Source organism: Indicator indicator, chromosome 1 (assembly GCF_027791375.1).
Source record: "Indicator indicator isolate 239-I01 chromosome 1, UM_Iind_1.1, whole genome shotgun sequence".
NCBI classification, from domain to species: Eukaryota; Metazoa; Chordata; class Aves; order Piciformes; family Indicatoridae; genus Indicator; species Indicator indicator.
Genome location: NC_072010.1, coordinates 103,082,129 through 103,108,366, shown reverse-complemented (window position 1 = coordinate 103,108,366; position 26,238 = coordinate 103,082,129). Strand labels below are relative to the sequence as shown.

General features: G+C 39.0%; 1 protein-coding gene across 1 annotated transcript in view; it reads right to left on the bottom strand.

Annotated features, from left to right (window-relative positions):
• Positions 1-26,238, bottom strand: part of ROBO1 (roundabout guidance receptor 1) — a 540,195-nt gene that overhangs the window by 374,488 nt on the left and 139,469 nt on the right. Inside the window, exon 2 of the mRNA XM_054392605.1 lies at positions 9,177-9,260. Coding sequence (XP_054248580.1) covers positions 9,177-9,260 — 84 coding nt within the window. The remainder of the gene's footprint in view (positions 1-9,176; positions 9,261-26,238) is intronic.

Sequence of the window (26,238 nt, the reverse complement as noted above, 5' to 3'; positions counted from 1 at the left end):
ACTGGGACAAGTTCAACAAAGGGTCACCAGGGCAGTCAAGGCTAGAGCACTTGCTTGGGAGGTGTGGTGGCTTGGTCCTGGCTGGGGGCCAAATGCCCACCAAAGCTGCTCTGTCAGTCCCCTTCTTAGAGGGACAGGGGAGAAGGGAAAATGCAACAAAAGCCAGTTAAAAGATAGAAGGAATTTAATACTGATGATAGACTGCACAGAAGCGAAAGCAGTGAGAGAGGTTAATCTCTACTTCCCATCAGCAGATGGTGGTTCTTCTGCAGGACAAATACCATGGGCAAATACCCCACACTCTCTTCTTTCACTTCGTTCTTACATCTGAGCTGATCTCATATGGCATGGAACGCCCCTTTGGCCAGTTTGGTTCACCTGGCTTGGCTGTGTCCCCTCCCAAGATCTTGTCCACCCCTCAGCGTACTCTTGGGGTCGGGGAATGTAGGAAAAACACAGCCTGGATGCTTGTAGAGCAGCAGCCAAAACACTGCTGTGATATCTACAGTACTGCAAAATACAACACTAGAAGGATGCTTTGAGGAGAATTAACTGTGGCTCAGCCAAACCAAATACAGGAGGCTGAGAGCCTGGGGCTTGTTCAGCCTGGGGAAGAGGCAGTTATAGGGAGACCCAAGAGCTACCTGCCCATACCAACAGGAAGGTCACTGAGGAGATGGACCTGAGGGCATGCAGGCAGTGGAGTGGGCTGCCCAAGGATGGCTTTGCCATTTCCATCCATGGAAGCTTTCAAGACCTGACTGGATCAATCCCTGAGCTGCCTGGTCTGACTTCACAGCTGACCCTGCTTGCACAGGAGTTGGACTAGAGACCTCCAATTGTTGTTTCAAATCTGAATTATCCTACAGGTCTATGATCCTATATTGTAATTGTTATGAAAAATGACCAACAATGCTAAATACCTGAATTATAAGCAAATACCTTTCAATATTTTCTTTTCCTATAATACTTAAGAAAGTGCACTATTTTAGACACAATAAACAGATGTTGTCATCTATATAATGCATTTTACTGCTAAACATTTAATAAGACCACGTGCACTGCTAGCTTCCTACTTCTTTGAATTAAAAAAAAAAAAAAAAAAAGAAAATCCAGGCTAAAACAAAAGACTAACTTGTATAATACACCCTGATGAGGATGGGGAATGATCACTTTCCTTTCTCATCCTGTGATAATTCATACCTCTTTTGACCTACTGGCAGAAATTTGCACTTCTGAACATCTTTGCAAATTGCTTTGCATACTTAATTCACTGAACTGACAGCAGTGTCTGATGGTAATTTGCTCTGTCTTTACTCTTGCTAGGAGGCCCTCAGCAGAAAGCCTCTCATCAGCTCCAGGGGTTCCTTTCTGTGACAGTCTAAATGGAAAAGAAAAAGTATAATATGCTGCGAAAGCCTTTTGTTTTGATTTTACTTGTCTCACAATTAATTAGGAACACAGGAACTCAAGATTAAAATGTTCATCCTGGGGAACCAAGTCTAGCATACATAGCCTATCAGAGCCTAATCACAAATTTCAGTCCTTTGAAATGAGCTTTCAAACTCCTGTCTGAAAACTGCTCTAGAATCTGTTGGTGTAAAACATCCTAAATTTCTGTCTTAAATTAACTAGGGCTTATTTTATACCTGCTTATTCTTTTAACAAGTAGTAATGTATAAGTCAAAGCTTAGAATCACCCATTATAAGAGCATGCATTTTGAGCACTGGTTGAAGATAGGCTATTTACCAACAAATGGATTTTCTGAAGTTGTAGAGTCAATGTGCTCTGTAGATTTTTTTTTTTCTATGTGTTCTCCAAGAACATAAGGCCGGGGCCAAATGCCAATCACATCACCCTTTTAATAAAGCCCCTGTCAAAATAAGCTTTCTATTCCTTGATTATTTTAATAGCCTTTTCCTGCACCTTCTCAAGCACCAGTTCATCTTCCTGGAATGTGATTGTTTAGAACAATCCCTAGTAGGTCAGCTGTAGAGCATCATATACATTTACTACTATGATCATTAAACAAATAGCAAATTCTTCATATAACCTTTTTTTGTTTGGCTTGTTTGTTTGTTTTGGTTTTTTGGTTTTTTCTGGGGGGAGGGGAGTGGGAGTAGTGTAATTTTAAATTCTTCTGATGTCTACCAGAAAACTCATTAACTGGTTGAGAAACACGGGACATTGCCATTGCTTCCTATTTTAATCTAAACTCTGCCTTGAAGTATAACACAATAACTGGAGGAGTTTTTCTATAAACTTTTCATAAAAACTGTCATTGCAAGATTTATGTAAGTGAGATTATGTGTGCTCCAATCTTGTTTCTATATATTCAAATTAAATTATTATTTCCTGAACATCACTATCGTTGACTGGCAATTCTATCACTTTGTGTTATATAATAAACAACCCTAAATCCTCAATATCTGTGTCAGAAGAATGCTTGCAAACAGAAGCAAAACATTTGAAAGGGCCTTTCTGGCAGCTTTGATTGACATGGGGAACAGAGAGATTGCTGATAGACAAGAGCAGCGGATTTATTCTTTTTTTCTTCTTCTTCTTCTTCTTCTTTTAATAAGCATAACTATCCATCTGTTGTTGGATTTAGAGTGCAGATGTGATCTAAGAAGTAACTTTGTAAAACTGGTATCATGGGGCTCTGTGTTCATTCTCCCAGTGACTCAAGCACACTTGTTCAGTTAGCAAGTTTAAAAAAAGATGAAGACTATGAAAAAGGTCTCGTCTGCTAGCTTTGCATGTATCCTGAGAAGTATGCTGCCTATTGCAACTAGCAATAAGGATCCTGTAACTGCAATTGATGTTGCTGCTATCTAATCTAGTGATTCATTCAGCCCTGTCAGATGCCTACTGGTTCTGCAGTGCAAACATGTTTGTTTTTCTCTTCAGGCTGTTGGACATGATGAACTCAGTGCAATATGACACATGTTCATAGTTTACTTGGAAGACTTGTACAGAAATAAGATCTTTAGTTCTGTTCAGACATTGCTATCTACCTGCTTCACATTTGAAATTACAGCCTGCTCCCAACCCCAAACATCCAGCCTCTACAACCTACGTTTTCATTCACTTTTTGCATCCCATTAACCAAACTGCTTCTGTTTAATCTGTTTTTTTTCTCAATATCACTCTTTCCAAATAATCCCTAAAATAAAGATGATAATTGAGAAGGAATGCCAAATCAAATAACAACTATTTCCAACATTCTTATTTGTTATCCACTTGCATATCATAGTTTTCTCCATCAGCCACCAAATCTACATGTGAATTTCTAATTGATTACCAGATGTAGTAAAAGAAATGTCCAAAAACCACTCCATTTCTCACAGGATAAGAATTACTGTAGATTTCCACCTCTAATGTCAAAGAAGTGTTTTATTGAATGTGTTTTTAAAACTACCACTTTTTAATGCAAGCACTCTGATACATAAGATAAATGGTGTAAAATCACTGAATAGAACAAGAAATGTCTCAGAAATGGCCATGCTCTTCACCTCTTGAAATGCTCACCAAGAGCAATCTGCCTTATCTGACAGGGGAAAAATGGTGACCCAGTACAAAAAATTCTTCTGATCACATAACAGCATAGTAGTAAAAAAGAAATGTAAAGAAAGGTAACACAAAGGGATGAGATCCTTTATCATACAAAGGAACACCACCAAAATGATTTCATGACTAAAACCGGGGGGGGGGGGGGGGGGGAGGAAATTAGGGGGGGAAATCAATGGCTAACTTTGTCGCAAGTGGGAACCACATGATTTCTTTGCATACTGGAAGAGTCTTTTGAGAAAACTACAAATTAAAAGTTTATTTGGAAAGATTCCTTTGAAAAGCCATTAATCTACTTCATAAGGAGTGGTGATCCTTGTCCACAAATGTTTGACTATATAGTGTTAATTTAACGAGCTATCATTCTGGTCTCTGTAACACAAGTAATACTCTGTGATCTGTTAAATGATCTCCAATATTTATGTCACAGTTGATTTAACAGGAAATGTGCTACTTCCTGGAATATAACGCATGTGCACACTTCAATACCACAGCACAATGCAATCTTAGAGATTACATTGCTGCCAATGATTCTGCAGAAAACAACTGAGGCTCGTACTTGATGCTTCCTGCCTTTGCACTATTTTGGGGAGGAAAAAAGAAGCCCGTGAGCTAAGAGTGAACTTTGCTAATCTGGCTGGCAAATCACATGTGAAATCCCAAATGGAAATATTAATCACTTTTTTTCTTGAAAATCTGCACTACCAGGTAAAACCAGAAAAGTATGTTTAGTAATTTCAGTCAAGACAGTTTTATTCTACACTATCCTTAAGGTTTCCTCACGCCCCGCCCCCTCCTGTAGCGCTGTGGTTCACAAAGCTCCTTGGGCGCTAGGGGATACTATTCAGCACATCATCTGCTCCATTTGATCACTAATCACAATCTCTTCTCTTGGAAATCCTGACATTATTTAAGACCTTTCTTTCCATGAGCTTCTTGATAGTTTTGTTTGTTTATTTGTTTGGGTATTTTCCCCTAAATTCTCCACCTCCTGCATTTCTCCAGTATCTTATTTGAATGGTTTTCCATGTTTCTTCTCTGATACATAGTGAGAACTCTCACAGATTTTTTTCCTTGCTGCCCTTCCTTTTCGGTTTCATCCCTGTACTTATGTCCTGGATGTTAATGAAAGATACAACAATGGGTAACTTAAGAATTTCTTTCCACTCTAAAATAACTCTCCGTAACTTAGACTTCACAAAGACCTTAATTCCTTCTTGCATCTTCCATTCCCCTGACTTTCTTTGGTCATCAGAAAAGATTTTGTTTTATTCTCTAGCACACTCTGGTACACTCCTATCACTTGGTTCTCCTTTCAGAACCCAGATCCAAACTGATAGAGAAAAGAGATCACTTGCAGTCATTTTCAGTTATCTGCATCACTGCTAGTCACCTGAAGCTGCCTTAAAGTTTGTAGAAACAGGCATAGTTATAGAGCATTTCAGAAAACTACGTTGGATGTCTTTGTTAGGGCAAATTAAATATAACGCAAAGTATAGATAAATCATATGCTTTTATCCTATTGAATGGCACCGTGATGTGGCCTGGTCTTCATGCACATAGTTAACAAAGTAATTTAGGTTTTTACTATTATACATCTTAATTATGCAATTATTTTCCAATCTGGCCTTGACAGAGTAGAAACAGACTTCTCTGAAGACACAGAGAGGATAATCTTCCTGGCACATTTCTTTAACCTCACAGTCTTAGTTATAAGTTTTAGGTGTTTTGAGGTTTGTTTTGTCTCTAACCCTACATCATTTTCTGAATCAATACAGATTATGTCTCGCATCTTTAATACACAGCTTTTAGATTTTTTTTTTAATTCTTAGCATTTCTCTCATATGAAATACATCAAATATAAGCTCCTTCAGTCAGCATCATGCATATGGAAAAATCCTCAATGAATGAACGTCCTTTCCTGATTTGTTATTTATTCAGCTCTTATTTATTTACATTATGAATGCTTTCCAAACACAATCATACCTCCACTTAACAACATTATGAAACAGCTGCATATATTTATCCTGAATAACATATGCAGAAAAATTATAATCTTTAACTTTGAGATGTCCCATACCAGCAAATTCCTTGCTTATTTACCTTGCAGCTAAACATATATGGAACTGGAAGATGTGTTTTACAGACAAATCACTGCTCTTCCTATGAGTAAAAATTTATGTTCCTACCATATGATGGCAGTTAGTAGTGTGTTTGGTTTCTGTCCATTCAAACACTACCTGAAGTGTACCTTTGCCTCTGGGTCCAGACATCCTGGATTTTATCTGAGTGATTTTAGGAATGAGTCAGACAATTTTCGGTGCAATCATGTTTCTAGAATGTTTTTTCTTTTGAAAATTTGGATTCTATAGGTAAGAGAGAACAAAACATTATTTAAGAATACCTCTGTAAAATCCAGGAACTCCACAGAAGGCCCACATAAATGGGTCCATAAAATAGAAAATTATGTAACTTTACCTGTAAGATTGTATTACAGTTAATGTTATTTTAAAATAATTCCTAGTGATTACCGTAGAAACATCTTGGACTAATTTTAATAAATACCTCAGGGCTTTTCCACATAAACCTGGGTATACATACATAGTGATACTGATTACTATTATGTAGTGGAGAAAAATTTACCAGAACATTAAATCTTTAAATATTAAATCCTTGGTCTTTCCTTCATTAAGTACTAATTCAAACACAAAAGCACAAAATCTCCAATTAAACAAAACCACCCATCCTCTCAGTTTTCTATTTTGTTCAGCTTGTGTTAGCATCTCAGTTGACCCTGACTTTCGTGATTGCTTCAAAAATGCCTATGAAAACACAGCCTAAAGTTAAGATCTAGAGCCTTTGGGGAACTACTATACTAGGATTTGATTTTTGCCAATCCTCCCAAATGACCCCATTAGTCTCTGAGATGCAGGTCAAACAGCTTGCAAGACCCTGCAGAGGCCTTGTCTTGGTTGAATTGGAACAGAACTAATTCTGTTCTGTGATTTTACTTTTAAGCTCAGTCTCTTCTAAGTAACTGCACTTTCTGAAGTTAATGGCATGTTTTTGCAGGCAGTAACTGCTTGTAGAGATGATAATGCCTGATGCTTATAGTTAGTAGCAAGGATTATTGTGAAAAAGGGTTCTTGCTTATACTGGCCCCTATGCAGCTCAAAATCACTGCTAAATCTTGTGTATCATGCTGGGGATGCAGGAAGGGATTGCACCTGCAGGGGGGAGTAGGTAGGACAGACTGTAAGAGTTGGGGCTGTTCAGTCTGGAGAAGAGAAGGCTCTGAGGTGACCTTATTGTGGCCTTCCAGTATCTGAAGGGGGCCTACAAGAAAGCTGGGGAGGAACTTTTTAGGATATCAGGTAGTGATAGGACTAGGGGGAATGGAATAAAGCTGGAAGTGGGGAGATTCAGGCTGGACGTGAGGAAGATGTTCTTCCCCATGAGAGTGGTGAGAGCCTGGAATGGGTTGTCCAGGGAGGTGGTTGAGGCCCCATCCCTGGAGGTGTTTAAGGCCAGGCTGGATGAGGCTCTGGCCAGCCTGATCTAGTGTGAGGTGTCCCTGCCCATGGCAGGAGAGTTGGAACTAGATGATCCTTGTGGTCCCTTCCAACCCTGACTGATTCTATGATTCTATGATTCTATAAGTGACTCTAAAGTGACCAATGAGGTATTCCATTCCATATATGTAATATTGAGTACAAAGATGAGGGATCACAAGAGTCAAGTTCTCTTCTTCAAAGGCTGTCATCCGAGGAGTACTCTGTCCATTCTGCCTTTGATTCCAATCTGTGTGTTCCTAAATCCAGTACTGGAATCCAGCTTCTGAATCCACTTCTGGTCTGTTGTTGAGTCTAGTCTAGTGGTGATGGTGACTAATTGCAACCAGGGAAGTTGGGCTCCGTACTGGTTTTGCATATATTTGTATTCATAGTTATTTTCATTAAAGCTGTTTTTAGTTTTTCTAACCCATAAGTCTCTCTCCCTATTCCCTTTCTTTTCCCCTTTGGGAAGGGAGAGGGATTAATAGAGAGCATTGATACTTGACTAGTGGCTGGCCCAGCCCGATAGGCCTGTCCTCAGACTTGGTTCCCAGATAAGCATGCATACCTTGATGTGGGTGAAGGATATTTATGGGTGGACAGATGCAGAAGGGTCTGTGCTCTGCTTGGGAAGTCATGCCACATGCTCATGTGCACAGGGGACCTACTATATTAAACACTGCATATATGCCTTAAACACTGCTGTGCAAGGGGGAAAGCAAAGTCTCCACTGTGAAGCAGCACTGCCTGCAGCTCTTGCACCCTCTGATTGCTGTCACCACCTGGTGTAGCTGCTATGGGAAGTCCTGGACCGAGCCCTCACTACTCTTGTGTCTAAGTGGGCACAAGCAGCAGAGTGCCTAAAATTCATTCTATGTTTTTCTAAGAAGGCATCTGTCTTCTTGTCTGAGGGAAAATCTTTATTGCTTTGCTTTTTACCTTTTTAGATAAAAAAGTATTTTAAACTGCAATAAAATCACATGTCAAGGTTTTAAACCACATGCAGGGATGATTGCAAGGGGTAGGCGATGAAAGCTGCAATCAGTGTAAGTGGTGTATAACAGACCTGAAGTTTTATAAATGGAAAGAAATTATTCCCTCTCTTATAACTGCCTATCCAATTTCTGTATCCTATAAGACTGTCTTAGTTATGTTCTGATTCACACATTTTTGTTAATAACTTGACTCTACACAATTTTATATTGTGTGAGCATTAGTAGCATTAGTAATCCACCATTGAAGTAGTTAAAAAACATCTTTCAGTTAAACGTCCAACTGACGTTTAACTGACCACAACCTGGGCTTTTCCAAAAGTTGCTACCATTACTACTTACCTTCACAAACTAAATGTAATTTAGATTTGGACCACCAATAGTTCATGAAAACCTTAGACTCAGGGACTGAGCTCAGGTCGTGGCCAGTAGCTTGACTCTTGGAGCTGGATATCACTTCAGTGTGCAGAGGAGTTACAGAATTGGGGCCCTCAGGGATCACTGCTGCAACACACCGTATGGTGCTGTTTATCTGTGGCTTTTCTTATTTGGCCTAGAGACACATTTCTCTGGTTTATGCAAAGCAAATTCTTCTCCAATCACATTTTAGTTTTACTTGTTTTTGTTTTGTTCCCTACTGCAATATATTTCACTTTTGTTTATAAGAGAAACAAAGCAAAAAATCCCCCCAGATAAACATATAGAAAAATCCCTGCCTTGGGTCACTGGAAACATTTCTTTGATATGATCTATAGCCTCATGCACTAGTTCTGAGGAATACACACAGAAGGAAAATAATGGGTACATTAATTCAACAAAAGAAATTTACTTTAAACATTTCACTAATTAAAATGTACTGAGACACACAAAAAGACAGTCATCTGGGTTAGTCAAAAGACACAATAATATTTCCCAATAATGTTGAACTTTTAGGGTGATGGTGAAAGATAGCTAGCTAGCAAAGATGATTAAGAAACTATGTACAGGTGGTAATGGCAGATGTAGGTGGAAAGTGTCAGAAGTAGGCAGTCAGGAATATTTTGGAAAGATGCACTCTACCTGTGTAGCCCAGCGAATTGTCGCCATTATCAGAGGTGGGGAGTGGTGTCCCGCTGTCGTTCCCCCTCTCTAGGTCGTCGGAGTCTGTCGGAAACAACACCAGAGCTGCTGATGGGGTCACAGGAGTAACAGTAGTTGCCATTTCGACCACAACACGTCCAGACACAATTAAATCCACACATGACAGCAAGAGCCACAGTGCCAGCACATGACACACTTCGACCTTCTCCTGCCTACGTGGTGGTGCCCAAGGAAAGGCGTCCAAAAACATTGCCCGGGGTCCCCAAAACGCTGCTTGCTGTCCGACCACTCCAAGCCTCGCTCTGCAGCCCGCCAGGCGCAGAGGCCACCCCGCCAACCAGACACTGCAGGCTGTGGTGAGCATATGGGGATGGGAAGGCAGGGGAGCTGAATGCTAGCATTGCTAATTTTCCACCTTATTGTTAATCAAAGCTATTGACTGTGATCACTCCCCATCATCGCTTCATCTCCTGGCAATTACTGACTCAGGGGACTTCACCTCTTTGTGGGGAGGAGGCGAGGGGGATGACTGTGTCTTGGCAAGCATGCGGGGAGGGGGTGGAGGGACTGCTCTACCTCTTCTGGAAGATGGAGCAGGGGAAAGGCATAGAGCCCCTCTATGAAAAGGCAACAGTTCAGCAGCATAAGAAGACGCTTTTTCTGAGTTGAAAGATGATTGCAAGCAACCACTCAATTTTAACGTCACATACAGAAAACTAAACTAAACAAAACACGAAGGCAGCTGGTCAGCTAAAGACATAAATGAACACGTGTTTTAAGACCCCCAAGATAAATTGCTGCTCAGAACACCACAATGCACTGTGAAGATAACTGATAATAACACAAATAAAGCAAAACATGTAAATAATTTTTAAAAAATGCAACAAAAATCGCAGTGGTTCTGAAAACAAAACATCACAACCCAAAGGATTTTTTTGTCAAATAACACTAGATCTTTGTACTCTCCCTTATATAGCTTAATGTGAAACCATTCATTGAATGTAAGTTTAATTCTATTTTTAATTTACTTTTTATAGTATACTGTCCAACAGATAACATCCAAAAAGAAACATATTTTGCTTTAATAAAAACGTGCGAGAAGCAAGTATCTCTGCAGCATCATTAACACAACAATAGGTTGCTTCTTGCTTTTTCCTGTAGAAAGGTGTCATATAATTTATTAATTATCAAAAAGACCTGAATAGGAAAGATATGGTTTGCTCTCTCACAAACAGACTTCTATAATGACTGAAAGTAACTGTTCCTTTTCAATAAATGCACATGCTGCTAAAAATAATTCTGAAGTTTTACAAAACACCTAAAGCAAGTATGTAGGAAATTAAAACTTGAAAAAAAGTAAGTCAATGTTTTTCTAGATGTTTAATTTTACTAGCTCGATCTTATTTTTAAAATATGACAAACATTCAGATTCTCCATTTGTTTTTTAAAACAATCTTATAGAGGCAGTATCCCTACAAATCAAACTCATTTTAATGAATTACAAGAAAGAAGCAAGAAGAAAACCAAAATCCTTGAAACAGTCCACTTAAAGGGACTTAGTAGAAAAAATATTTCTTGTAAAATGTCAACTGAAGAATCGATAGAATGCTGTTTAAAATACTGTTGTGCAAATTAAGAAAACAATAGACCAAACAACAAAAAACAACCAAACACCAAGATGGTCTTTCATCTTGGCAGATGAAAAAAAGTGAAATATGTTCATTTATTGGCCCATTCATCTTTGCTGGCTCACTAATGTCCAATGTCATGTGCATGAAAATGTACTGCTCTGAAAATGGCTGTAGAGTGACTGTATCAACGTTCTGCTTCTCCAGATCGCTCACTTATTTGCATTCAAGGGTTGATTGGGTCAGAGTTTTAAATTATAGCAGTAAAAGACAGAAGAACAGGACTTTTATTAAATTAAGAGGCAGAGACTGTGCCTACATTTTTTAAGGTAAATGGAGGTAGGGATGTGTTTGTCCCCTTGTACTCGGTGCTGGTGGGGCCACACCTTGAGTATTGTGTTCAGTTTGGGGCACATGAATACAAGAGAGAGGTCGAGGTGCTGGAACAACTGCAGAGGAGGGCAACGAATCTGGTGAAGGGTCTGGAGAATAAATATTATGATGAACGACTGAGGGAGCTGGGGCTGTTTAGTTTGAAAAAGTCACTCTCTACAACTAACTGAAAGGTTGTTGTGGTGAGGCTGGTGCTGGTCTCTTCTCACAGGTAATAAGTGATAGAACAAGAGCGAACCATTAGAATTATGTAAATGTGCTGATCTTAGCCTAGACATCTTCTCATTCCCAGTGTTTTCTTCCTAGTCTCAGTAAGTGAGTTGTTGTGCTTTGATAACATTCTGGATTGAAGGCCTTCAGCAACCTGGTCTAGTGGGAGGTGTCCCTGCCCATGGCAGAGAGGTTGGAACTAGATGATCTCTAAGGTCCTTTCCAGCCCAAACCATTCTGTGATTCTGTGATTCTGTGATTCTGTGATTCTGTGATTCTGTGATTCTGTGAATGGCCTCAAGCTGTGACTGGGTAGGTTTAGACTGGACATTATGGAAAATTCTTTCATGAAAAGAGTGGTCAGGCATTGGAACGGGCTGCCCAGAGAGGCAGTTGAGTTATCAACCCTGGATGTGGTGCTTGTGGATATGGTTTAGGGGTGAACTTTGTAGAGTAGGGTTATCAGTTGGACTTGGTGATCCCAAGGATCTTTTCCAACCTGAACGTTTCTGTGATTCTGTGTTTATAACCAACTAGCAAAAGCTCAGACCAAGACTTCAAGCAACGAACCTGCTGATCATCATTTTGAAAGATTGACTGTCATCTAGATTTAACCACACACTACTCAAAATGAAAAAGAGGAGTGTGTGGGAGGAAGGAAGAAAATGTACTGAAAGCTCCTAGAGTAGGTTAGGTTCTTTTAAGCTGCTCTTCTTATATCCTGTAGGCTGTATTGAATGCACAGCAGTTCTGAAATGGAGGCTGCTCCAAACAGGAGCCTTGCAAAAGGACACTTGCATCAGTTGTTTTGTGAGATGTTATGAGGAGGATGGCCCATTGCTGGGAATGCCACGTCTGAGGGAGTATTTTGGGTAAAAAAGATCAATTTATTATGCAATTGCATTTTGCACATAATGCCAGATGTCACAGAGACTATGACTACTTGCAGCCATTTAGACATTAAAATCATGGCTTTGGTCCCTCCACTGATGGAAATGAGGGCACTAGTGTCTTTTTAAAAGTGCTAATATTTACATGTTATCTTTGTTATTTACATACCAAATTAACACAAACATTATTCACTCATTGTCTGAGAAATGCCATTTTTGCCATTTGATAACGAACAAGATATTCAACTGATTTTAAATTATGGATTATATAACCTGGAACAATGCACCTGATGCCTGAAAAATTTAGAGCTCAGTCTGAGTCAAAGTGGAGGCTGAACTCTGTGCTTCATCTGTAGAAAAAAAGTAACAATCAGTCTGTGAAGGTTTTGCACAACTGACAGAGAAAGATCTCACTCAGAACAACTCTCCAGTAAGGCTGAATCATAGAATCATGTATTTGTTTTGGTTGGAAAAGGCTCCTGAGATCATTGAGTCCAACTGTCAGCCTAACACTACAATGGCCATTAAACCATTTTCCAAAGTGCCATGTCCACATGTTTTTTAAACACCTCCAGGGACGGTGACTCTACCACCTCCCTGGGCAGCCTGTTACAATGCCTGATCACTTTTTCCATAAAGAAAATTTTCCTAATATCCAGTCTAAATCTTCCTTAACATAACTTCAGGTCATTTCCTCCTGTTCCATTACCTGGTACTAGGGAGAAAAGACCAATCCCACCCTCCCTACAACCTCTTTCCAGGGAGTTGTAGAAAGCAATGAGGTCTCCCCTCAGCCTTCTCTTCTTTAGACTAAACAATTCCAGTTCCCTCACACACTTTTCATAAGAATTATTCTCTAGACTCTTCACCAGCTTCATTGGCCTTCTCTGGACCATCCATGTCCTTCTTCTAGTGACTTGCCCCAAACTGAACACAGTGCGGCCTCACCAGTGGCAAGTACAGGGGCATGATCACTTGCCTACTCCTGCTGGTCACACTGTTCTTGATACATGCCAGGATGCTGTTGGCATTCTTGACCACCTGAGCACACTGCTGGCTCATGTTCAGATGGCTGTGAATCAGCACCCCTGGGTCCTTTTCTGATGGGCAACTTTCCAACCACTCTGTCCCAATCATGTAGCATTGCATGGGGTTGGTGTGACCCAAGTGCAGGATCCTGTCTTCTTAAACCTCATACTTTGGCCCACTGATCCAGCCTGTCCAGATTCCTCTGCAGATCCTTCCTACCCTCAAGCAGGTCGACGCTCCCACCCAGCTTAGTGTCATCTGCAAACTTACTGAGGGTGCACTCAATTTCCTCGTCCAGATCATTGATAAAGATACTAAAACAGAACTGTTCCCAACACTGAGTCCTAGGGAACACCATTAGTGACCAGATGCCCACTGGATCCATTCATCACCATTCTTTGGGCCCAGCCACCTAGCCATTTCTTAACCCAACAAAGCACCTGCCCATCCAAGCCTTGAGCAGCCAGTTTCTCCAGGAGAATGCTGTGGGAAAGGGTGTCAAAGGCTTTACTAAAATCCACATGAACAATATCCATATCCTTTCCCTCACCCAGGGTTAGGGTATCATGTCTCTGATATCCTTGCTGTTCAGAAAAGCCTATTTTCACTGAAATGAAACTCATCCTTAAAAAAATATGTCTAAGCAGTAATTGGTTGACTCCTTAAGGGAAAAAAACAAGAAACCAAACCAAAACCAAAACAACCAAGACACACAACAAACTGCCAATTAATCAAACCCTATAATTTAATTCCACAGATAATTACTTTTATCTGTAAGTATGCAAAAATTCAAGGAAGAAGGTGAAAGGAGTACCACTCCCCCTTTTCCCCTAGTCCAAAATAGTTTTATTTTGGAAGCATAAGAAGTGAAGCCTTGACTATCAAAGAGAAAAAAAGGGGACAACTACCCCTTCACAACTGCTACTACACTTTTTTTTTTTCCCCACAGGAGCATTTGAGAGGAGCAACGCCCTTATCATAATAAAAAAGATCTCATTCCCTCTTTTTACAGACATTTCTGGAGCCACTATTCCTTAAGTCGGGCAACTACCTTTAAACATTTTAAAAACCCCAACAAACACCTATATTGACTTGATAGCAGAGTGCTAAGTTTACCAGCACTGAGTGTTATGCCTTTTTTGATGGAACAATTTCAGGTTTAGTCAAACTGAAGGTATTGTATGTGCTTGTGAGTCCAAGTACAGACAATACCTTCAAAGCAGAAGGAGCATTTGGCTTAATAATAGAGGTTCAGAACAAGTTTAAATGGTCCAATGGCAGTCAAATAGCACCAAAGATTGAAGTGAGTGCAAGGAACCTTTTGTAATGAAATTTCCTTTGAAATCTGTAAGATACTAAACACCGTTTATGCTTTAATTTACATATGCTTAACTATTCAAAATAACCAGAAATTCTGAATATTTTTTACTGTTATTCACTCAGTTTCTACACCACCTCAAGCCAGACAGACACATTTATTTGCATAGCTACTTATGTTAAATTGCTTTGTGCAATCTTAACCTCAAAAAATATATTAAACAAGCTTTTATCCATAGCACTTCTATTCATAGAAAAGTCACCAGTGACTTTTTTCCCAGCGGTAATACAAAGTGATGCCATCAGTTATTGCTTCTTATGTGTCTATATGACATGTTCTATTGATGATGCATCCTTAAAATTCCCCAAATAATTCAGTATTGATGCCCTGGCTAATCTTCTTAGAGGACATAAAGAAAAATTGAAAAGGCCTCAACAGACACAACTTCTTACTACTGCAGGAATCTCATGTACTTGAACTTCTACACTGGTCACTGTTTATCTGAAATTAAAGCCATCTACTGAAACATGTCTGACTACTAAAACAATAACTCTTGCCATGTTTAATTCCAAAATATGTAACATTGTTCTTTCTTGTTGTGTTTCTCCAAATGTCACTGTCCTTATCAGCGTGGGGTACAAAACTGAGAAGAAACAGCATGAACAGCATTTTGCAAATGAACATTAATAAAAGATTAGGGTGAAACAAATGAATATAAACTACTCTCAATATCAGAATTGTGTTCTACAAATTGGATCAATTCCCATTGATTCCTTTCTAGTGATCTAGAGGAATTCAGGAAGAGATATCAGAAAAAACCCTCAAAACCTCCAAAAACCCCATGACTGTGACCCCATCAAACCTAAGCTGAAGGACTAAAGCAAGAGCCTAATTTTTTTTTTCCCCAGCATTTTGGTTCAGTTACAGTAGAAATAGGTTACAGCAGAAATACACTATAATATTTCTTAAGGGATATTTGATTTAATTCCATTTCTTCATCTGGTTCTTCATAACAACAAAATAATTTTTATATCAGAGTATAGGAAAGTAATGATAGTACATAAAAGAACTACTGTTCAAGTTAAATTAATATCTGTGAGAACTAACTGTTGTAGATGGAAGTACTATCTTAAATCATACGTTTATTTAGAACAAATAGAGACAAGCTTTCAAGAATGTAAATCTATTCTTCGGATCTGCATTAACAAGGAAAACCTTCAAGCTACATACAGTATTTGGAATAATTTCTCCACCCTAAGACTACCACAGCTTGGTAAACACTTACAGGGCTATATGAAAAGCCTATATAGTATATTGGGGATGAATTTAGAGAACATAGAATAGAATCACAGAATCATAGAATCAGTCAGGGTTGGAAGGGACCACAAGGATCATCTAGTTCCAACCCCCGTGCCATGGGCAGGGACACCTCACACTACATCAGGCTGGCCAGAGCCTCATCCAGCCTGGCCTTAAACACCTCCAGGGATGGGGCCTCAACCACCTCCCTGGACAACCCATTCCAGGCTCTCACCACTCTCATGGTGAAGAACTTCTTCCTCACGTCCAGCCTGAATCTCCCCACTTCCAGCTTTATTCCATTCCCCCTAGTCCTGTCACTACCTGATATCCTAAAAAGTCCCTCCCCAGCTTTCTTGTAGGTCCCCTTCAGATACTGGAAGGCCACAATAAGGTCACCTCAGAGCCTTCTCTTCTCCAGACTGAACAGCCCCAACTCTTTCAGTCTGTCCTCATAGGAGAGGTGCTCCAGCCCTCTGATCATCCTGGTGGCCCTTCTCTGGACACATTCCAGCATGTCCATATCCCTCTTGTAATAGGGGCTCCAGAACTGGATGCAGTACTCCAGGTGGGGTCTCACCAGAGCTGAGTAGAAGGGGAGAATCACCTCCCTTGACCTGCTGGCCACACTTCTCTTGATGCAGCCCAGGATCTGGTTGGCTTTCTGGGCTGCAAGTGCACATTGACAGCTCATGTTGAGCTTCTTGTCCACCAGCACCCCCAAGTCCCTCTCTTCAGGGCTGCTTTCCAGCCAGTCACTGCCCAGCGTGGATTTGTGCTTGGGATTGCATCTCTACTGATATTTTGTATTAGATGAATATGAATGAAAGAGCCTGAAATGAAAGATCCTGTTATTTTTCCTAAGACTTCATAGAGCAACTTCCTAGACACATTCACATTCAGCCAGCTAACTTGTTTAAATGTGATAATTTTAGGGAGTTGTGACCATTTTCATCAGCTAAGAGAGTTCACAAATAACTAGGTAGAACTTCATTAAAAGTATACACTGTTCAGCTGCCTCATCTTAAAAGTTAAGTTCAACCTAATGGAAGAAGGCAAGAATTTATTCTCACATAATACCTTTAATCTGACAATCTGGCATAAAACAATTGCAAATAAATACCTAAGGATACTTTTATTAACAGTCTGTAAAAGCATGTTCTAGCAACTCAATACGTGGTTCTAAAAAAAAAAAAACAAACAACATTTTTGCACAGGTACAGAAATGTTATTCACGTTACACACGAGACACAAATCTCTGAGGAGAACAGAATATTTTATGGCATAAAAATCCCCACAGAAAGGTGTTTTTTCTCTGTAAACCAAAGAAAAGCTTTTATTTAATTGCTTGTATTTTTTTTGTTGTTATCTTCAAAGAACAGCACATGACTGAAATCCTGACAAAACCTCAGTAGCAAATGCTATTTAAACACCTTCCCTTTTCTTCAATTTCATAATTCATTCATTAACAGCCTTTAACTTAGTAAAAAGTAACTTCCAGATATACAAAAGCAGTAAACAACCTCTTTGCATCTTACTTATTTTGGAAGTAGGCTACAAATGTAGGTGTTAGCAACTTCACACCAATACTTTATGGAGTAGCTCCACTATGATTTGTTGGGTTTGTTGTGTTTTGTTTGGGGCATGTGGGGTGGGTGAGGGGGGGTTGGATTTTTTTTGTTTCATTTTGTTTGGTTTGGTTTTGCTTTGTTTTGTTTTGGTAGGCTTTGTCTTTATCACTTGATTTTGAATTCTAATGCTGAAATCTTATATGGGATCAGTCATGCAGGAAACCACACCAATATAATTACATAGCAACATTTCAGACTGAACACTTCTCAAAAACTGGTATTGGGCAGAGAGGAAGTAAACATGCACTGTAAGACTTTGATGCTCCCAAACCTGCTTATGTCCTCTCTCTACTTCCCCCCACACCCTGACTTTTCTTAGCTCTTCTTTGCACTTCTTGGACTGTACCTTGGAGCTCTCTCCTGTTCTGCATCTGCTCCCATTACTTTTCCTGCCAGATAAACCTGAAGGTTTATCCATTCCAGCTAATTAAATGGTGCTGGCAGTGAGTCAACAGGTGGTGGCCTCAGCTGTTCTAGTTGCAAGAGTAGATAAGACACCCATCACTTCCCTTTATAAGGCACTATGATTAATTAGGACAAGAAGCCATTTGCTAAGGAGGGACAACCAGATTTATAACAGAATTTTGTTCTCTAAGGCACAAGTAAAGTTTCTCCAGAAAACACAGAAATAAATTACTTAAGTCTGAAGTGCTAATGTTAACTATGTTCAGTATGGCATATGCATAAAATCTATTTGTTATATGATTCTTTATATCAATATTTTGCATTTTCTTTTTACTGCAAGATCTGAATTTTTCCTTACTTTAGGAAATTTCCTCTCCCTCAGAGGCTCTCTTGTTTTCTTCCAAGTAAACTTACATGTTTCTCAGGAGAGTTCTGATTATTGTGGGAACTACTATCAAGACATTTAAATAATAGCCACTAGTGCCATGTACATTTGAAGAACTGGTTATGCAAGCTTCCCTTGCAATCCTCTAACTCTACTGAACTTCTTGCAATAATCCCCTAATCATTGTAGTCAACTGTATGGTACTACACCCAGTCCTCCAGGCATTAACCCCTGGAGCTGCTGCTTCACTTTAGCCCTGTAAGGCTGTTTTGAGGCTGAATTATGCAGCTGCTTTACAAGTAGCTTCCCCAAGACAGGAGCAAAGAACTGGGTTTGTTTTCTCTTTAATGTAGAACTGGAATACAGCAAGAATTCCACCATGCTGAATTACCCCTTATTTTATTCAGCTGAACAGTACATTTAGGAAAGGTGCTGAATTTCCCTCATTAATTACTATTACAGACAAACAACTAAAGGAATCAACCCCAAAAGCCTGGAAGGCACAAGATTTGAAACTACAAACATCGAAGGGGATGTTCTCAATTCAAGAGCTGAGAAAGCCCTTTCTCCTTCCCTTGCTTTTCTGCATAGGCAAAGTCATCCTCTGAGTTGTCAAGGCTCTATCTGCAGCACAGCTGTGTCATTTACATTTTACTAGGCTATCTGCAGAGCTCAGCATGAAGAATAATATTAAATCAATGTATGTCAATGCTTGTTCATAGAAAGAATGGACAACCTTGCGATAATACACTGTCCATCAAGGGAATACACACTAAGAAGCCTTCTAAAACTGCTGTATAAGCAAGGAAGTCTCTCAGATATTGAAAGAAACAAACAACAGGTCCTTTTAAAAATTATTACTTCAGAAGATGCTCCTAGCTCCATTTCTAGCTGTCCTGGTTTGGTTTTCCCCCACTCTTTTAGAATGACAGCATTTTGAACAGTTTTGTTGTTATCAATACATGTTCTCTACTTCCCCACAGTGACATCAACCACACCGTGATTACTGATGCACTGAGCATACAGATTTCTCAGAGGAAATATGTCTGGTGGTTGTTTTTCTCTGCTTGCCCTTCCTTTTTGCCTTCCACAATCCCAGCCCTTGTCTATAACAGAGAAGCCAGCATCCACGACAGGCTCTGGAGGTCCTGTTCCTTTCATACTCAAAGTCACTCACATTATAGTTAACCTCTGTTCTGCACAAATCAAAAATCCCATGATGCTATATCCTACAGAATGATTGAAGGGTTAAAAAAAAAAAAGGTTTTAACCCTGTCATAGTTTACAATTGAAGTCTTTGTGGACTGAGAATACAGTAATTTAGTAAATAATGTACAGTGATCATTTTGAAGCAAAACAAAAAGGTGGACAGACACTCACTCTGACTTGAAAAAAACACGGAGTTAAAAAACATACCATGTCAATCAGTACAGCTCAGTATAAGAAGTACAAGTGTCATCAAATCACAAATACATATCCTTGCAAAAGAGCAGCAAATCAAGTCTGTCCAGAATTCCTTTTCCTATTCACCTTCCAAGACAGTGAATTATCCACAGATATCAAATGATACGCACTTGCAACACAACTTCCCTTTTTTTATTTTTTCAATCAAAAAAATGTTCTCTTTCATTCCAATTATGTAGAGGTCAGTACTTTAGGGAAGATTTTGTCTTTTACCATTGGACCACAGGAGTTATTTCTGTAAAGCTCTTCCTAAGAGCTACCACTTTTGTGCAGCATAATGAAATGCATTCTACAAAAAAAGGGTTTGGGGTTTGCCCCTTGGAAAGAAGCCATAGAACAGGTGTTCCTCCTTTCTTTGTTTACCTGAGCTGACTACTTGCTGCCTAAAATCATATCCTTAAGAAAACAAATGATGGAACATGTAAGCATTTGCCTGGAAAATTTGATATTAGGCTGAAGTCCTTTCCTGTTAAAGCAGCAAAATGCTCCCATTGACTGTATGCAGGGTTCTGTTAGCACAGCTGTGAATACTTCAGGGAAATGGGAGAAAGAGCCACAAATAAAGAATTAGCAATTACTATCTAGCTCATAATGAAACATACACATATGCCCCAATCAACTTAATAATTCTCAGTCCAAAGAGGGAAAGATTCATAAAATACTGGTAAGTTAATTTAATAGTTCCTGGTCGTTCTTTAGCATCTTCCAGCTGGGAATGTAATTTCTCAGAGTGATTAATGTCAGCCTCAAAAGAAAGCATGGGGTCAAAAATTACTCTAAGTTTATGAACTCAAACTCTAGACAAATCAGAATGACAATGAAATGAAATAGCCTAGGAGAACAATCAGTAACTCTTCTATCTTGTCAGAATTCAGTTCTGCAAAATTAGTACCAGATAAGAAATCATAAAACACAGCAAGGGGTACTTGAGTTTACAAGAATCTACAGATCTCTCTTGATATTGCCAATTTGTAATATTGTGTACATTGAGCATGGAACTAGTATCTAGAGGCAGTAATTTTGAAGCAAAATAGGACCTTCAATAGATCCACAGAAAACCCTGAAATAATTAGAACTGTAACTGGAAGCATGGATCCTGAAGTAATACAGTATGAACACTGAAAAATGATACATTTTAAGCGAGACAAGTATGCTGAGAACAATGCCAGTGTAAACAAAAGCAGACATACCAAGATACATAGATAAGACTATGAAGATGGCAAAAACAAAGTAAATCATGTATCTATGTAAAAAAAAATCCAATAAAATAACCAAGCCTTTGAGTTATGCCCAATAAGACACAAACTATCAGAAATTTCAGGTTTTGTGTTGGTCGATACAGAGTGAGATTGAAACGGCAAATGGGAGGAAACAGTTAAGTCACCCTTAAAAAAGCAAACCCAAAAAAACTACAGTGCTAAAGACTGAGAAATTAGGCTTTGTGTACTAAGGGACTCAATTATCATCACAGCAAATGGCTTGAAAATGGAAGCACAGATGACTAAGAATGCACTGTGTCAGAGTTACTTGTAGAAAGCTTCCTCAGTATATCATTGCTGACTAGGTCACAGCTTTAATATCTCTGAAGTACAATGCTGTAAGAGTGACAGCTTGAAAGAAAGAAAAATTTCTTTAGCAAACCCTGATTGTTTGTTTGTCATAACTTCATTAATGTATTGGTGCAGCTGCTCTGGGCAGGAAATAAAAAAATACTTCTGAAGCAACATTATACATATCATGTGTTTCTACTGTGATTGGTTCCATATTGTTGGGGCCCTCAAGCGCCTCTAGCAGACTGCCTCAGAAAATTTTAACGTGTCAAACTAGATAAAAGTCAGAAGTAGATGTTTCATCCCTATGGGCTAGGACAACTGCTATCCAGTACAGAAACTCCAGCACGGAAGAGGACCGTCTTGGCTTTGATCTGAGCACTGCATGTTCCCACAGGCTCCTGATAAGAGTATGTGTCCTGAGCCCTCAGTGGCTATCAGCAGCCCCCTCCAAACTCCTGCATGCCCTGGAGCCCTCAGGGTTCCTCTCTGAGTCTTTATGGATGAGTTTTCAGCCCAGAGGTGCTTCAGTTGTGGCAGTTGGGGCCAGCAGCTCCCAGTCCTTGATGGGTACTGCAGGTGGGCAACAGGCTATTGGAGCACAGCAGACATGCCAATAGACAAATCAAATGTCCTTCAGCAACATTTTTATTACCTAGTTGATCAGGAAGCTTATACTAAGGTTATGTCTCAAGCTAAAAACTGTTGTTCACTGCAATGAATCTTCAAAACTAAATTTATGGAACAGGATGTAAGTATACCACATAAGACTGTAGCAGAAGATGAAGCCACCGATAAAAAAGCTGTTGAATCACATCTGCACACAAAATCTCTCAGTTTCAACTAACCTGTGGCTCACAATTCAGTGATATTTTGTTCTCACCACTTTACTTTAAAAGTTTGCTAATTTGACTCTTCATCACATTACGATATTGTTTCTAGATATGTACAAGATTATTTCAACTAGTATACTAAATTCCTACCATGCAACAGACCAAAATGTAAAAAATATTTAATATTTTTACAGACTTCACATTTATTTTGTCAATTTTGATAGGAATATAGGTATAAAAGATTATGGAAAAAGGAGAAAAGAAAACAAAACACAAACATAAGAATGTAAAGAGAGAAAAGCTTATTTAGTGTATTAAGCATAATTAATTATCTTTCATTTTAGGAAGCCAGACTACAGAAAATTCTAGGAAAAACACTGTAATTTCAGAAGGTGCTAGATAGGAAAAAAGAGACTAACACATTGGATCAAATAACATACCCAGCTAGAGACTGATCTGACATTGAACACTAGGTAGAAAGTAAATCAACACAATGCAGAATAGTATTGTTTTATTACACCAATTGAATGTCTCTAATAAAAGAAAAATCTCAAAACACAGTGAGGAAATTTGAACTTGAAACCAAAAGAAACAGTACTGAGTTTACCAAATACAGCTTAGACTGAGTTTAGAAAACCTGAGTAATTCTCATTACTCAAGTTTTACAGTTTATCTAACTCTACTGAAACTTCTGGTGGTGGTGTCCTACGACTGGAGAGTGACCAAGGACATGTGATATGATCTTTAAAGTATAATGCTGGAAATAAATGATCTGTACATGCTCAAAACTGACTCCAATTGAAGCATTAAGAGAGAGAGTGAAGAACAGCTTACATCTCAGATGAAGACTCTTTGAAGCATGCTTCAGCAAAAACTTCTAAAGTTGTTAAACAATTTAGAAGTTTTTCTTAGCTACAAAAGACTGAGCAATAAGAACAGAAGCATTTGTAACTAGAAATAACATAATTACAAAATAATCTCTTTTCCCAGTGGCTCTCATTCTTCTAGATGGCTATAGCAAATGGCTGTGCTTTTGAAAATATATTTAGTCTCAGAAAATAATGCACTGCCACATACAACATAAAGAAAGTTATATTCAGTGATGAAAGATAAACTGGGCAAAAAATAGAAGGAAAGAAATTTTCCCATAATCACTGACTGAATGTTAACAAATTTTACAGTGACTGGCACTCATACCTAAGAAGGCTCCCTAGGTAAGCTTCTATTTAAGCTTTTCTAATCAGCTTGAAACTTGAACATAATTATGTTTGACTAGATTCAGCCTGAGTGTGTCTCAGGGTCCTGCCCCCCTAGTCATTCCTGTCAGAGTCTTAGACAAAACCTTCCCTGGTTTCCTCGCTGCCTCCCACCTCTCACAAGACAACAGAAAGAAAAAAGTTGGTGTATAGTAAAATCTTGTCAAATGCAGTCAAAATGTAACATTTCGTGTCCCATGATTCAGACATAACGTTGGGACTCCTTCCATCATTATTTAAGAATGTGGTTAAGATTAGCAAGGGAATTCAGACAACACCAGAGGAGGATACCCAAAAGATGCAGACAATGTGATAACAGAAAGCTTATTCTGCAGATAATCAGACTAACATAAAGCATTTCCAAACCCTTCCCCATTCCACTCAGCTGAATTTACTAATGCATATGTCATAATATGAATCAGTAATGTAAATACAAATTACATATTTCACACATCTAAATTACTTCAGTTCCATAATTTGCACAACTAAATATTTTTACAATTGAAAATAAAAGGCCATTCATAAGAAGAAAAAAAAATCACTTGATGAAAAATGCTATAGGCACATGGAGATGTTTCTGATGATATAGTTTCAAAGAAAATTTAGTTGAATTTAAACTGCTCTCAAATCTATCATATCCTATGGGTGAGTCAGTTAATGACTATATTGATTCTCTTTTGTGTTCATTCTTATATATATATATCATCCACCAAGGTGAAAGTAACCATAAGATATTAATTTTAGGGAAAATATTTCAATGACAAATGTTTGAAGCTGAAGTTAAAAATCATTATTATGCAATAGATTTCCTCTACTGAATTTATAAGACATATTTGTATAATTGCAGTGGGAATTATCCCTTAATATGCACTAGGTGATGCCTGGAAGTAGTGTATTGCTAGTAACTAAAATGAACTTCAAGTGAATTTCATCAGCTAAAGATCTGATACGTGCTAAGTGCCACTTTCACACTATAGTTAGGAGTACTGGATTGCTTGGGAATTTTTGATCATTCAGAGAACGATGTGAAATACATACTCCATTCCTGTGCACAATCTGATTTCACAGGCATCTTACAGAGTTTTGTTTTTTGCTCTCACTGAAATGTCAAGAACAGATCATGAACGCCACCCTCATGTTAGTTTGGAAAAGTTGAGAGAAACAGAAATGATCTTTCTTCCACAGGGAAAAGGGATGCTCTGCATTTTGTGCAATTGCTTTAATCTGTGAAGAAATATATAGAGAAGACTGAGCTAAAACACAGCACAACTTACTTAATATCAACACAACATGTATTTTCAAAGCTTTTCAAAGAGAGGAAAAAGTGAGAGAAGAGAGGGTGCACACATTTGATGCAGTCTGTAGCTCCTTTAAGGAAACAATTGCTTTTTATTACTAGAAAAACTGAAAATATATCTGATGAAAAGAGAACCAGATCTCCCATGGCAAAGACTCTCAGTAAAATCCAGCTGGTGTCTCACGCAGTGCTCAGCCACAGGGAAAACCTGGGTTTGAGAAGAGCCCCCGACCACAGCAGCTGGGTCTGGAGCCCCATAGAGGTCAGGGAGGTGCGGAGGTGCCTCCTGGAGAGCATCCTCGGGGCCTGACGGAGCTGGGTCACAGCTGCTGCTGCTGTTGCTGGAAAGGGGAGGAGATGAAATTATACCATGGCGAGGGAAGGCAGGGATGGGAGAAAAACGTCTGAAGGGATGAAAACACCACAGTCCACTTTCATCCCTCTAAGATTCTCAGGAATCGCTTTAGGGGGATGAAAGTCATCCCTTGAAAGCCTGATTTGTTTGTCTTTTTGCTTTGCAGGCTTCTGTGGAGAGCAGAAATGAAATGATAATGACCAAAGATTGAAAACAGTACAAACTGAATGCATAATGACCAAAGATGAAAACAGTACAAACTGAATGCATCTAGATAAAAGTTCCTTCGATAAACATGGTAACCAGTCAGTAGCATCAAATAGAGGCAGTTACAAGATGACACACCCCACACCCTCCCCCCCATTCCCCTACTAAAAATCTTTGCAAGTGAAAGGACTCTAGTACAGTCTTAGAATCACAAAGACATAAACTTGAAACTTTGGACATTGTAGACCTGAAGCTGCAGGACTGATCTTGTTACAGCTTCCCCAAGTATGTCTTTGTCATTATTTCCACAGCCATACCAAAGTAATCTCCCAGTGCAGAGAACAGATGATCAGTCAACAAGCAAGTAGGCAGTGTGTGATTTTTCCTTACTATATTCTTATTAGCACCTATTCCAAGTATCACTCTAGTGATGGTTTCATTTTGCTATGTGAACTGCCCTATAGTAACTGAAGTCCAAAGTTTTTGAGATATACAGAGGAAAAAATGCTGATTAGAAATGAGATTTCTTCAAAACCAACAAACTTGCAGATACCACTGCTGAACATTCTGCAAATGTAAACAAATACATTTTGTCCAAAACCCTGCAAGTTGGAGGAGGAGGTACTGGAGTAGTACTCCATTTTACAGATGGAGACCTGAGATGCCATTGTAGTTAGAGTCAAGTTCTCTGAATTCACTTTCTTCAGATTTCAACCACCAAGACTTCCAGCTCCTTGTTTAAATGTCTGTAATGATGGAGGTATTACAGAGAAGAAGACACCAATGATGTTCCAATACCCTGATTCTGAATGTGGTTTGGAGCTTTTAGCATACTTTCTGATAGTAAGAGGTTGACTAGTTTCAAAATTTTAGCCTAGCTAGCCCGAGGGA